The sequence below is a fragment of the Haematobia irritans genome, chromosome 4 (genome assembly GCF_050003625.1).
Source record: "Haematobia irritans isolate KBUSLIRL chromosome 4, ASM5000362v1, whole genome shotgun sequence".
Taxonomy (NCBI): domain Eukaryota; kingdom Metazoa; phylum Arthropoda; class Insecta; order Diptera; family Muscidae; genus Haematobia; species Haematobia irritans.
In genome coordinates this window covers 137,152,265-137,167,882 of record NC_134400.1, presented here as the reverse complement: position 1 = coordinate 137,167,882, position 15,618 = coordinate 137,152,265, and the positions used below count along the sequence as shown (strand labels likewise).

The 15,618-nt window shown below is 33.9% G+C and overlaps 1 protein-coding gene across 1 annotated transcript; it reads left to right on the top strand.

The window, feature by feature from the left end:
* The first annotated feature begins 3,306 nt into the window (after nt 1-3,306).
* LOC142235779 (uncharacterized) lies at nt 3,307-8,487 on the top strand. The gene has a single exon (XM_075307038.1). The coding sequence runs from the start codon at nt 3,307-3,309 to the stop codon at nt 8,485-8,487; it is 5,181 nt and encodes a 1,726-aa protein (XP_075163153.1).
* Nucleotides 8,488-15,618: the final 7,131 nt, after the last annotated feature.

Genomic DNA, 15,618 nt, shown 5'->3' with positions numbered 1-15,618 from the left:
AAAAAATTGAAAAATCCACCCAAAACCTAAAAAAATTGAAATTTTTATATGAAAAACTTCTTTTGCCCATATCTCCTTAAATATGCGTCCTAGAGCGAAAAGGACTTTAATTCGTGACCACCCCCAAAAAATTGAAAAATCCACCCAAAACCTAAAAAAATTGAAATTTTTATATGAAAAACTTCTTTTGTCCATATCTCCTTAAATATGCGTCCTAGAGCGAAAAGGACTTTAATTCATGACCACCCTCAAAAAATTGAAAAATCCACCCAAAACCTAAAATAAATTAAAATTTTTATATGAAAAACTTCTTTTGCCCATATCTCCTAAACTAAGCCTCCTAGAGCGAAAAGGACTTTAATTCATGACCACCCTCAAAAAATTGAAAAATCCACCTAAAACCTAAAAAAATTGAAATTTTTATATGAAAAACTTCTTTTGCCCATATCTCCTAAACTAAGCGTCCTAGAGCGAAAAGGACTTTAATTCGTGACCACCCTCAAAAAATTGAAAAATCCACCCAAAACCTAAAAAAATTGAAATTTTTATATGAAAAACTTCTTTTGCCCATATCTCCTTAAATATGCGTCCTAGAGCGAAAAGGACTTTAATTCATGACCACCCTCAAAAAATTGAAAAATCCACCCAAAACCTAAAAAAATTGAAATTTTTATATGAAAAACTTCTTTTGCCCATATCTCCTTAAATATGCGCCCTAGAGCGAAAAGGACTTTAATTCGTGACCACCCTCAAAAAATTAAAAAATCCACCCAAAACCTAAAAAAATTGAAATTTTTATATGAAAAACTTCTTTTGCCCATATCTCCTTAAATATGCGTCCTAGAGCGAAAAGGACTTTAATTCGTGACCACCCCCAAAAAATTGAAAAATCCACCCAAAACCTAAAAAAATGAAATTTTTATATGAAAAACTTCTTTTGCCCATATCTCCTAAACTAAGCGTCCTAGAGCGAAAAGGACTTTAATTCATGACTACCCTCAAAAAATTGAAAAATCCACCCAAAACCTAAAAAATTGAAATTTTTATATGAAAAACTTCTTTTGCCCATATCTCCTTAAATATGCGTCCTAGAGCGAAAAGGACTTTAATTCGTGACCACCCTCAAAAAATTGAAAAATCCACCCAAAACCTAAAAAAATTGAAATTTTTATATGAAAAACTTCTTTTGCCCATATCTCCTTAAATATGCGTCCTAGAGCGAAAAGGACTTTAATTCATGACCACCCTCAAAAAATTTAAAAATCCACCCAAAACCTAAAAAAATTTAAATTTTTATATGAAAAACTTCTTTTGCCCATATCTCCTAAACTAAGCGTCCTAGAGCGAAAAGGACTTTAATTCATGACCACCCTCAAAAAATTGAAAAATCCACCCAAAACCTAAAAAAATTTAAATTTTTATATGAAAAACTTCTTTTGCCCATATCTCCTTAAATATGCGTCCTAGAGCGAAAAGGACTTTAATTCTTGACCACCCCCAAAAAATTGAAAAATCCACCCAAAACCTAAAAAATTGAAATTTTTATATGAAAAACTTCTTTTGCCCATATCTCCTTAAATATGCGCCCTAGAGCGAAAAGGACTTTAATTCGTGACCACCCTCAAAAAATTAAAAAATCCACCCAAAACCTAAAAAAAATTGAAATTTTTATATGAAAAACTTCTGTTGCCCATATCTCCTTAAATATGCGTCCTAGAGCGAAAAGGACTTTAATTCGTGACCACCCTCAAAAAATTGGAAAATCCACCCAAAACCTAAAAAAATTGAAATTTTTATATGAAAAACTTCTTTTGCCCATATCTCCTTAAATATGCGTCCTAGAGCGAAAAGGACTTTAATTCGTGACCACCCCCAAAAAATTGAAAAATACACCCAAAACCTAAAAAAATTGAAATTTTTATATGAACAACTTCTTTTGCCCATATCTCCTAAACTAAGCGTCCTAGAGCGAAAAGGACTTTAATTCATGACCACCCCCAAAAAATTGAAAAATCCACCCAAAACCTAAAAAAATTTAAATTTTTATATGAAAAACTTCTTTTGCCCATATCTCCTTAAATATGCGTCCTAGAGCGAAAAGGACTTTAATTCGTGACCACCCCCAAAAAATTGAAAAATCCACCCAAAACCTAAAAAAATTGAAATTTTTATATGACAAACTTCTTTTGCCCATATCTCCTTAAATATGCGTCCTAGAGCGAAAAGGACTTTAATTCGTGACCACCCCCACAAAATTTAAAAATCCACCCAAAACCTAAAAAAATTTAAATTTTTATATGAAAAACTTCTTTTGTCCATATCTCCTTAAATATGCGTCCAAGAGCGAAAAGGACTTTAATTCGTGACCACCCTCAAAAAATTGAAAAATCCACCCAAAACCTAAAATAAATTAAAATTTTTATATGAAAAACTTCTTTTGCCCATATCTCCTAAACTAAGCCTCCTAGAGCGAAAAGGACTTTAATTCATGACCACCCTCAAAAAATTGAAAAATCCACCCAAAACCTAAAAAAATTGAAATTTTTATATGAAAAACTTCTTTTGCCCATATCTCCTAAACTAAGCGTCCTAGAGCGTGTTGCGGCCCTTTAGTTTAGGTTCATCATTATTAAATAATTATCGATAATTTTAAATTGAATTGAAATATATAAAACTCTGCTATTTTATTGCCTATGATGTACTTCTTGTAAGCAGAGAGACTTGATCTCTCAATGTTAATCTGTTATACCACTGGTTCTTTAAACTACTGCATTCCATTGTTGTTTTTGTATTTTGTACATAAATCTGGCTGAATATATAGGAGACAAACAGAACAGTAGCAAATGATTTAAAACGGAATAGACATAAGCGTGAAAAATAAAAATTGAAATAAATTTAGTGTTACATCGACAAGCAAACCGTTTGAAGTTCATTTTTTTTTGGCGATGTCCTCCATTTTTTTGGTTTATCACTGCGGTGTAGTTACTCCGTTTGGAAAAAAGCTTCCCAGCGTAATCATTGGCGCCCGAGAAGGGACATAACAAGGTCCAAAAAGAAATTTTAAGATTTATACGAACTTTTTGTAAATCTCATCGTAAAAATTGAATTGTCTCACTAGCGGCCATTTATTCCAGTAACCCGAGTATTATTATACAAGACTACAAGTTGCTCTAAATAGAAGTTGTGAGTATATTGTGCCATTTCTCTGGAAACGCTTGAACCTATTATAAAGAAGGGTTCCAGTTAAAAGGTATTAATTTGTAGTAAACAGAAAAGGCAATATATACTTTCTTTATACGCGTGATAATGGTTAAAGGGGCTAAAAGGGAACAAGATCTTCCAAAATCAAGGGATTGTTTGGTTAATTCCTTGAATCGAAGCAAATCGTACATTTTTAAAAATCATGCCTCAATGAATTTGTCCGAGCTTGAAACTCGCTTAAGTTTGATCGAATCAGTATTTACTCAATTATGCACGATTCAAACATCAATTGAACAAGAGTCGGAAGAGGATAGTGAATTAGACAAGCGTCAACGTTTTGAGGAAATATATTGTGATGTAAAATCAAAAATTTTGACTGCTATGAAGCAAAAGGACAGGCGTGCATCTAATACTCATGAGTCAGTATTATGTAATCAAACTCTAAATAATACTAATGTGGTGCCAAGTCGATCATCTAATCTGCCAAAGTTAAAATTGCCTAACTTTTCTGGCAAATATACCGAATGGACAAACTGGTTTAATACGTTCTCCTCAATTGTAGATTCTGACCATGATTTAGATGACTTGTCGAAATTTATTCATCTTAGATCTTGTTTAGGTCCGATCCCTTTGGGAACTATAGAGTTTTTGGAGCTCACAGGAGCTAACTATGTTAAGGCATTGGGATTACTTAAGAAACGGTTTGAGAACAGATCTGTGATTTTTCAGTCCCATGTGAAGGAATTATTTGATTTGGAACGAATATCTGTACCCTCTTCAGAGTCAATTCGTAGGTTGATTGATGTAATAAATTCTCACTTGCATTCTTTGGAAAGTTTAGGTTCCCCTGAGGAGTTGAAGAATATGATGGTTTTCTATTTGGCTCGTTTGAAGCTAGACGATGTGACTTTGGCGAAGTGGCATGAGTGCTCCAAGGTCGAGGAACTGCCATCGTGGAATATTTTGGAATCATTTCTTGTCAAAAGGTGTTTATCTCTTGAAAGCTGCGAGGCGAATTATGATCATAGTGGAAGTAGTGGCATTAGGCGCAATTCTTGTAAATTTTCAGGGCGTAAGGCAAAGGCAAAGGCTCTTTCCGTATCGGTTGGAGGGGGCAAATTATGTTGTCCTTCTTGCAATGCCTCGCATAAAATTTTCCAATGTCCGAAATTTTTAGCTCTTTCCCCTCAACAAAAATATTTTGAGGCTAAGAAGTTTTCGATTTGCATTTTGTGTTTGGAGGCTGATCATGCCGTTAGAGAGTGCAAGAGTAAGAAGTGCGAGAAATGTGGGAAACCTCACCATGTTCTGCTACACAGAGAAAATCTCAGGATGTCTAAGTCTTCGGAAGAGACAGATCTAGTGGACAGTGGATTCAATGCAGTTCTTTACAGTCCAATGATTTCTAAGGCTACGTCAAATTTTTTGGCTACGGCCAGGATTTTAGTTAGGGGTAATAAAGGACAGTTTCGAGAAATTAGATGCATTTTGGACTCGGGAAGTCAATTGAACTTCATCACTTCAAAACTCGTTAGTATTCTTAAGTTACCTAGTGAAAGCTCTTCTACTTTAGTAAGTGGCATAGGGAATTCTAATTCCCATATAGAGGGCAAAGTGAATACGCTAATGAAGTCTAGGGTAACGGATTTTTGTTGCAAACTAGATTTGCATATATTACCGGTTATTACCAATTATTCACCTACCCGTGAAGTAAATGTGGAGAATTGGAATTTGCCAAATAACATAAAGTTAGCTGATCCCTACTTTCATCAGCGAGGTGAAATTGACGTTCTCTTAGGTGTTGGGGTGTTTTTCAAGTTGTTGGCAGTTGGACAGATTAAGTTGGCAGACCATCTCCCGATATTACAGAAGTCTTTATTAGGGTGGATTGTGGTTGGAGACTGCAATACTGATTCCGAAGTAACTTCCCTTGTAGCCTCCAATGGCATTCGTGACGATGATGGTAAGTTGCGAGAATTAGTGGAGCGTTTTTGGTATTGTGAGGAACTTTCACCTGAGTTTGTTTCCCCTCTTTCTCTAGACGACCAAATGTGTGAAGATATATTTATTTCTACTGTACAACGATCTCAGTCTGGGCGTTTTATTGTTCGTTTGCCGTTCCGTGAGTTAAACTGTTCACTTGGAAAGTCGTATAATATTGCACTTAAACGATTTTTGAATTTAGAGCGTAAACTGGAGCTAGACTCAGAATTGAGGAACGAATATTTAAATTTCATCGATGAGTATGAGTCTTTGGGACACTTAGAAACTCTATCTGATGATGTCGACATAAATTCAGTCAGGTACTTTATGCCTCATCGCCCTGTTTTTCGGTTGCAGAGCTCAACGACTAAATTGCGTGTCGTCTTTGACGCATCGTCTAAAACCGATAACGGTTTCTCCTTAAATGATCATTTACTGGTCGGGGCTCGCCTCCAGCCAGACATTTTTGATATTTTGATACGTTTTCGCTCATATAGGTACGTTATAACGGCAGATGTGGCCAAAATGTTTAGGCAGGTCTTGGTCCACGAGGACGATTGCATGTATCAATGCATTTTGTGGCGTCCTAAAAAAACGGATGCAATCAAAGTTTTGAAATTGAGAACAGTAACTTACGGCACTAGTGCCGCCCCTTTTTTAGCGGTTAGGTGTTTGAATTATTTGGCCGATCATTTTAAGGAAAAGTGTCCATTGGGTAGCCAAGCTATTTTGGAGAATTTTTATATGGACGATATGCTTGCGGGTTCTAATTCTATGGAAGGGTTATTGAAGTTGAAAGATGAAATCATTGAAATTCTTAGTTCAGGAGGGTTCGATCTACACAAGTGGAGATCTAATTGTATCAACCTCAATTTCACACCTGAATGCCTTAATATAAAAACCGAGGATTGTGCGAAGGCCCTCGGGATAATGTGGGACTCAAGAAAAGATATTTTTTCATTTTCATATGTTGATGTTCAAAATACGAAATGTTCGAAACGAATTGTACTTTCCGAGGTGGCCAAACTATATGACCCATTGGGACTAATAAATCCTGTTGTTGTTTTAGGAAAGATTTTTCTGCAACATTTGTGGTGTTTGAAATTGGATTGGGATGAGTCACTGCCTCAGGAGTTAGTTACCCGTTGGATACGTTTTAGGAAGGAAATTCCTATTCTGAGTGAGATTGAATTTGATAGATCGTTTTGGAGTACGGGTGAAATGGTCTCGATAGAATTACATGGATTTTCGGACGCTTCTCTTAGGGCATACGGAGCTGTTGTATACGCTAGGGCATGCGACGCAGATGGAAAAATCACGGTGGTTTTAGTAGCGTCTAAATCGCGAGTGGCCCCATTGAAGTCTCTATCGCTGCCGCGATTAGAGCTTCAAGGTGCAGTGTTATTAGCTGGTCTTATGAATAGGGTGAAGAAATACATTGCCTTCGGTAACCCTGCTACCTTTTATTGGACTGACTCGACACTCGTTTTGCAATGGTTAGCGTCACACCCATCTAGATGGTCTACATTCATAGCTAATAGAGTGAGCAAGATTCATAGTACATCATTAGTCCAGGATTGGTACAAAATTGAAGGTCGTGATAATCAAGCAGACATTGTTTCTCGCGGTATGTACCCCTCTGAACTGAAGACTTCTGAACTTTGGTTCAAGGGTCCAAAGTTTTTGAACAATTTGAAGGAGTCGTGGCCAATAATGGGTTCTGAACCATTGCAAATTTCTGAAGAGATGGAGGAGCGCAGGGCGGAATTTACTTTAACAGCTACTGCTAGTGATGAACGTATTGACTTGGTGTCCACCCGTAAATTCAGTAATAATTTTCCTAAATTACAGAGAGTATTTGCTTACATATACCGATGGCGCATGAGCATTAATTCAAAGCTCACCTCTAGCCACAAATCTTTTTTAACAATTCCAGAATTGAACGGTGGTTTAGAGTACATAATTTTCAATATACAAAATATTCATTTTTTTGAAGAGAAACAGAATCTAATATTAAATAGAAGTGCAAATTTAGTATCTATTCAAAAGCTAAATCCATTTTTGGACAACTCGAGATTGCGTTTACTTAGAGTTGGCGGTCGCTTGACAAAGGCAGAGCTTCCTTTCGAAGTAAAACATCCTATCCTATTGCCGGGAAATCATGTTATCATTACTTCGTTAGTCGATTATATTCATAGATTTAATTTACATCCAGGAGCTACCGCCTTAATGGCCTTTGTTCGCCAGCGTTTTTGGATATTAAATATTAGAAAAATAGCGCGAAGGGTTGTTCGAAGATGTTTGCGTTGCTTCAGACATAATCCTAAGCCTCTTGTTCAATTTATGGGTGATTTGCCTTCACACCGTGTAAATAAAAATGAAAATCCATTTTTTCATTCAGGTATGGACTTTGCTGGACCCATATCCGTCCATTACAAAATAAGAGGCAAACGTCCGTATAAAGTATACCTTGCTATTTTTGTTTGCTTTCAAACGAAAGCCTGCCACTTAGAAGTGGTAACCGATCTGAGTACCGACTCCTTTATATTAGCATTAAAGCGTTTCTTCGCCCGAAGAGGTTTATGCTCGCACTTGTATTGCGACAACGCAACTAATTTTGTGGGAGCTGCTAGAAGATTGAACAATACTATGAGAGCAGTATTCGACGAAGATGGAAAACGAAATATTGATCAGGAGTGCTCACAGAGAGGCGTGCAGTTTCATTTCATACCCCCACGAACACCACATTTTGGAGGATTGTGGGAGAGTGCCGTAAAAATTGCCAAGCAACTAATTGTGCGACACACCAATGCAGCCTCATTAACCTACGAAGAACTGAATACTGTTGTCACCCAAGTTGAAGCTGTGATGAATTCACGTCCTCTCTGCCCTCTGTCGCCTGATCCCAATGACTTGGATGCACTTACCCCAGGGCATTTTTTAATTGGGAGAGCACTCAATTCCTTACCAGACCACTCTGAAGAAAATGATCTAAATATCTCCCACTTTAACCGATGGAAACGAATTTCAGCTGTACATACTGTCTTCTGGAGAAGGTGGTCAAAAGAATACTTGACTTTGATGCAAGTCAGAATGAAGTGGCATACGAAGGAGAAGAGCGTCAGTGTGGGAACACTTGTAGTTATATCCGAAGATAATTTGCCACCCACCTACTGGATGTTGGGACGAGTTGTTGAAACTCATAGTGGTGCTGATGGGTTGATACGTGTGGTGACACTGCGAACCAAAAGAGGAATACTTAAGAGAGGCATTAATCGCATTTGCCCTTTACCATTAGAATAGCCGCAATGAATTCGTTTGTTTTGGAAGAAACTTCCAAGGTGGGGACTATGTTGCGGCCCTTTAGTTTAGGTTCATCATTATTAAATAATTATCGATAATTTTAAATTGAATTGAAATATATAAAACTCTGCTATTTTATTGCCTATGATGTACTTCTTGTAAGCAGAGAGACTTGATCTCTCAATGTTAATCTGTTATACCACTGGTTCTTTAAACTACTGCATTCCATTGTTGTTTTTGTATTTTGTACATAAATCTGGCTGAATATATAGGAGACAAACAGAACAGTAGCAAATGATTTAAAACGGAATAGACATAAGCGTGAAAAATAAAAATTGAAATAAATTTAGTGTTACATCGACAAGCAAACCGTTTGAAGTTCATTTTTTTTTGGCGAACTCCTCCATTTTTTTGGTTTATCACTGCGGTGTAGTTACTCCGTTTGGAAAAAAGCTTCCCAGCGTAATCAGAGCGAAAAGGACTTTAATTCGTGACCACCCCCAAAAAATTGAAAAATCCACCCAAAACCTAAAAAAAAATTGAAATTTTTATATGAAAAACTTCTTTTGTATATATCTCCTAAACTAAGCGTCCTAGAGCGAAAAGGACTTTAATTCGTGACCACCCCCAAAAAATTGAAAAATCCATCCAAAACCTAAAAAAAATGAAATTTTTATATGAAAAACTTCTTTTGCCCATATCTCCTTAAATATGCGTCCTAGAGCAAAAAGGACTTTAATTCGTGACCACCCCCAAAAAATTGAAAAATCCACCCAAAACCTAAAAAAATTGAAATTTTTATATGAAAAACTTCTTTTGCCCATATCTCCTAAACTAAGCGTCCTAGAGCGAAAAGGACTTTAATTCGTGACCACCCCCAAAAAATTGAAAAATCCACCCAAAACCTAAAAAAAATTAAATTTTTATATGAAAAACTTCTTTTGCCCATATCTCCTTAAATATGCGCCCTAGAACGAAAAGGACTTTAATTTGTGACCACCCTCAAAAAATTAAAAAATCCACCCAAAACCTAAAAAAAATTGAAATTTTTATATGAAAAACTTCTTTTGCCCATATCTCCTTAAATATGCGTCCTAGAGCGAAAAGGAATTTAATTCGTGACCACCCTCAAAAAATTGAAAAATCCACCCAAAACCCAAAAAAATTGAAATTTTTATATGAAAAACTTCTTTTGCCCATATCTCCTTAAATATGCGTCCTAGAGCGAAAAGGACTTTAATTCGTGACCACCCCCAAAAAATTGAAAAATCCACCCAAAACCTAAAAAAATTGAAATTTTTATATGAAAAACTTCTTTTGCCCATATCTCCTAAACTAAGCGTCCTAGAGCGAAAAGGACTTTAATTCATGACCACCCCAAAAAATTGAAAAATCCACCCAAAACCTAAAAAAAATTTAAATTTTTATATGAAAAACTTCTTTTGCCCATATCTCCTAAACTAAGCGTCCTAGAGCGAAAAGGACTTTAATTCGTGACCACCCCCAAAAAATTGAAAAATCCACCCAAAACCTAAAAAAATTTAAATTTTTATATGAAAAACTTCTTTTGTCCATATCTCCTTAAATATGCGCCCTAGAGCGAAAAGGACTTTAATTCGTGACCACCCCCAAAAAATTGAAAAATCCACCCAAAACCTAAAAAAATTGAAATTTTTATACGAAAAACTTCTTTTGTCCATATCTCCTTAAATATGCGTCCTAGAGCGAAAAGGACTTTAATTCGTGACCACCCCCAAAAAATTGAAAAATCCACCCAAAACCTAAAAAAATTGAAATTTTTATATGAAAAACTTCTTTTGTCCATATCTCCTAAACTAAGCGTCCTAGAGCGAAAAGGACTTTAATTCGTGACCACCCCCAAAAAATTGAAAAATCCACCCAAAACCTAAAAAAAATTAAATTTTTATATGAAAAACTTCTTTTGCCCATATCTCCTTAAATATGCGTCCTAGAGCGAAGAGGACTTTAATTCGTGACCACCCCCAAAAAATTGAAAAATCCACCCAAAACCTAAAAAAATTGAAATTTTTATATGAAAAACTTCTTTTGCCCATATCTCCTTAAATATGCGCCCTAGAGCGAAAAGGACTTTAATTCGTGACCACCCTCAAAAAATTGAAAAATCCACCCAAAACCTAAAAAAATTGAAATTTTTATATGAAAAACTTCTTTTGCCCATATCTCCTTAAATATGCGTCCTAGAGCGAAAAGGACTTTAATTCGTGACCACCACCAAAAAATTGAAAAATCCACCCAAAACCTAAAAAAATTTAAATTTTTATATGAAAAACTTCTTTTGCCCATATCTCCTTAAATATGCGCCCTAGAGCGAAAAGGACTTTAATTCGTGACCACCCCCAAAAAATTGAAAAATCCACCCAAAACCTAAAAAAATTGAAATTTTTATATGAAAAACTTCTTTTGTCCATATCTCCTTAAATATGCGTCCTAGTGTAATGTGATCATTCACACATCTCATTCATTTTGTTGTTATGCATATAAGATTGCATGTTAACATTCATAACATATTGTTAACATACGCTGCAACTGCACCTAACATTATTTTGCTTACTATGTTGGTTCATCGACATACTTTGGTATTCGATGACTGCATTAACCAACTGACCTATATTATTGCCGTTCTTGTTACTCTTAAATAGAACATTGAACTAAGCAAGAATATGGACAAATGGGATTAAAGCAGAGCAATGCTGCGCAGTTAGCATAAATGCAATTGCAACGTAAAAAGTGAAATTAAGAATGAGAAACACATGTGTGTAAGAATGTGTGTAATCCATGACTTATCATTGGTCAATACAATTAATGTAAATATGTATTAGTAAATTTAAGATTGGAAAATTGTAAAATAGTTTTAAGAAGAAAATGGTATAAAAGAGGGACCTTGAGCCCACAATAAACAGAATTGACATAGACACAAAGAAATACACTTGTGTTTTATTTATTCTATCCAGTTCAATTCCATTACATGGCGATCCTGCCAAACTTATGCGTTCTATTCGCATTTAGTAAATAAAAAAATGATAACAATAATAATAAATCCTTTCATGCGTAAACAGCCGCATAGAATTTAATTAATGCGTTAACATCCGCATTAAAAAAAAAAAAACAAAAAACAAAAATATTTTTGTTTAAAACAAAAATAGTTGTGTTGCAAGACGCACAAAATGATGGAAGATACTGCAATAATAATAAATCCTTTCATGCGTAAACAGCCGCATAGAATTTAATTAATGCGTTAACATCCGCATTAAAAAAAAAAAACAAAAAACAAAAATATTTTTGTTTAAAACAAAAATAGTTGTGTTGCAAGACGCACAAAATGATGGAAGATACTGCCAATACTATCCAGGCGGTCCAACCCACGCCGAGGGTTGTCGATTGGAACGAAATAAGGATCCAAGGTCAGGAAATGATACCAGAAAAAGGCAAAGGGATCCAAATCGCTAAAATATTAAAAGAAGACGAGGATCAAAACTATTAACAGCCAACAAACATTACTTGGAGACCAGGAATCGGATCAGAAAAACCAAACAAATACACACAAAAAAAAAAAGGATTCATTAATATAACAAAAATATATAAAAATAATTAGTAGTTAGCTAAAAAAAGGTTTGCATTCATCTGCAACCCAAGAGGCTAGAAGGCATTGCTGCTCTTAGCCAAGTTAGCTTAAAATAGTAACTAATATATAAATAATAATGACACACAACTAAAGCCAAACAAAATTTAACATATTTAAACAAAACATACAACAGACAAATTTAAAACTTAAAAAAAATACACTAATAAATATCCTATTTATAATAATAGTTAATAATACTTATAGTACAATAATAATCACTATAATATAATTTGTCTTAGATGGAAAACAATGTTTCATTCAAAAAAAAAAATAATAATAGATATAATAAAAAGCGATAATTTGATTAAAGTATATTGTAACAAAATTTGTAACAGAAAAATAGATTTAAGAATTAATTTCTCTGATAAAAAATATCTATATATATATTTATTAAAGATAAATATTTCAAGCAAAAATTAGATAAGAACATATTTAATTTATCCATACAACTAATTAAAAAATAATATAAATTATAAAAAAATAACGTAGGAAGCATTAAATTGGACATATGGACAACATAGATAATTAATATAACAAATCACATTTTCAAAAACTAGTAACTGAAATATGAATTTACAATCTAAATGTTTAATATTGTGTTGATAACTACACAATATATAAATTTTTGGACATAAACTATATTGACCAAATAAAATTTGGGAGCAAAAATAAGATTTCCAATAAATTATAAGTCTTTCGAAACTGATCAGAATTAATTTCGCATTAGGTGCTATGTTATCACAGGAAATGATCCACCAAACCTGTTATTAACATTTGGGAAATTCAGATCTTTCATCCCTATATTCATAATACTGGCACTAATGCTCAAGATCTTTAATAGCATTACTTTCACACAAAAACCCAAGTTCCAAACTAACTCGAATAAGGTTAGAATTATCTGATTATGATTTTGATATTATTTACAAAAAAGGGATAAACAATACTAACGCTGACGCACTTTCACACATACAATTAAACTCCGACACTCTAAAAACAATGATACCTCAAAATATAGATGAAAAAATAAAAAAATCGCTGGTGATAACACGAGGAATGAAAAATAAAATGCGCATAAAAAAAATAATAAAAATGAGGAATATATGCATGCTAATAAAAATAAGATGTCTTCTCATAGTGAGCCTGATCAACTCAAAGTTTGGGAATGTACATCAATAAAAGATATTAAACTCGCGAGAAAAGTGAAATTTGAATTATGTAAGTCGACTAATGAATTTAAGATTCTTGATAATCGTTCTGTGAACGAATTGCGCATAAGGTGTAGCGATAATCCCTATTACTCAGGTAATCTTTGGGAGAAGCTGTCATCTGAGTTAAGCAGAATGAATGTTAAGACTTTCGCACTAGAAAAAGGTGACGAAATATTTAATATAATAACCCATGGGAAATTTAAATAAGAAATGAATATATATTTGAAAAATAATGACGTCAAAATATTATTATATGAAAATCCTCGAAATATAACAAATAAAGAAGAACAATATAAGCTTATAAAATTATATCACGATACACCATGCGGAGGTCATTTTGGAGTTAAAAAGACATTAACAAAACTAAGACAAAAATACATATGGAAAAACATGTCTCAAATGATAAAAAAATATGTTACTACATGCGATTTATGTCAAAGAAATAAACAAACAAAACATACTAAGGAACCTTTAATAAAGACAGACACACCTATAGATAGTTTTAGCACAGTTGTCATTGACACCGTAGGCCTCTTACGTCCATCAGAAAATTATCGTTATATTCTGACTATGCAATGCGAATTGACAAAATATGTAATAGCTGTACCTATGGAGACTAAAGAAGCCAAGTCTATAGCAAAAACTTTGAATGAAAATTTAATTTTGCGATATGGCATATTTAAGACCTTGAAATCTGATAGAGGCACTGAATTCGTTAATGAATTAATGGACGAATTGTGCAAACTATTAAAGATTGAACAAAGGCTTTCGACACCATACCATCACGAGACTTTGGGCACAATTGAAAGAAACCATAGAGTTTTGAATGAATACTTTTTGTCTTTCGTAAATGACGATAATTGGAGTAATTGGATACCTTACTATGCATTTGCATACAACATAACACCACATGTTGATACTGGGTATTCACCTTTTGAATTAATATTTGGCAAGCTACCAACCTTGCCAGGGGAGAGTGTGATGAATGACACAAAAATCTATGACATTGACAAATTAAAATTAAGATTAAAAATATCATTAGAAAATGCTAGAAAGTTAATAGAACAAACTAAAATCAAAAGAAGTCAAACATCATTATTGAATACAAATAGAATAGATTTAAAATTAGGTGATTTAGTTTTGGTAAGGAAAGAAAATAGAAAGAAAAACCAAGCACCATACCATGGTCCATATGAAATAACTGAAATCAAAGAAACTAATGTACAAAAAAAATAGAGAAAAAAAAAATATTACACAAAAATCTGTTAAAGAAATACCAAAAATAATATCTCATAAGTCAAAAATATATATTGTATCAAATTACTATAAAAACAATTATACTAAGGAACTTATAATTATACCACTTGAAATACCAAAACACTAAATATACCACTTAAACAATGTACTTATTAAATTTCAACCAAAAATATTGTAAATAAATATGAACAACATAAAAGAGACCGATATGAAAAGATCATGTGACACATTCTTGTACCCAATTTGTTTCGTATAGACCACACAAATTGTGAACAATTCTCTTTAGGGCGAGGGTGTAATGTGATCATTCACACATCTCATTCATTTTGTTGTTATGCATATAAGATTGCATGTTAACATTCATAACATACAGTCGAAGCTCTGTTTAACGAATATCCCATTTAGCGAAAATCCAATTTAACGAACGTCAAAATTCTTAACACTGAGTATTCTAAATAACGAACAATTGAACAAAATTTACGTTCGATTTAACGAAAAGGCTTTTAATCTTAAGAAAATAAACAACAAAAAATACAACAATATTTGACGATTGGGAGAATGGCTTAAGTCCTTAGGAAATGTCCACAAAGTACGGCATTCCCAAGATATTTAGATTCCATTAAAATGTTTGAAAACACATATTCAATGGCCGGGTAACTGGTAAAGTTAGGTTAGATAGAGTGGCGCAGCTTCGCTACGGGAAATGGATCTACAACAGAACCGGTACAGGACTTCTTCGAGCACTGGTACTAGTCCTGTAATAGGTCCGTTAGTGGCAATATTTCGTAGGATTGCCAGTTGGACAGGTGGTGAATTTTTCTCTTAATAATGAGTGCTACCCGATTCTATATTTAGCTCAATAACAAGGAACCTCCGTCTTATAGCTGAAGATAAACTATGAAATACACAGGAATATCAACATCATTAGTGAGAGGGATAAACTACCGCTGAAAAAAATTTTTGGTGCCCGGTCGAAACGGCAATCTAGCGTTGAGAGTACAT

Bases quoted from the DNA above. Each gene is read 5' to 3' on its own strand.
- LOC142235779 (XM_075307038.1), top strand. From the start codon at position 3,307: ATGGTTAAAGGGGCTAAAAGGGAACAAGATCTTCCAAAATCAAGGGAT.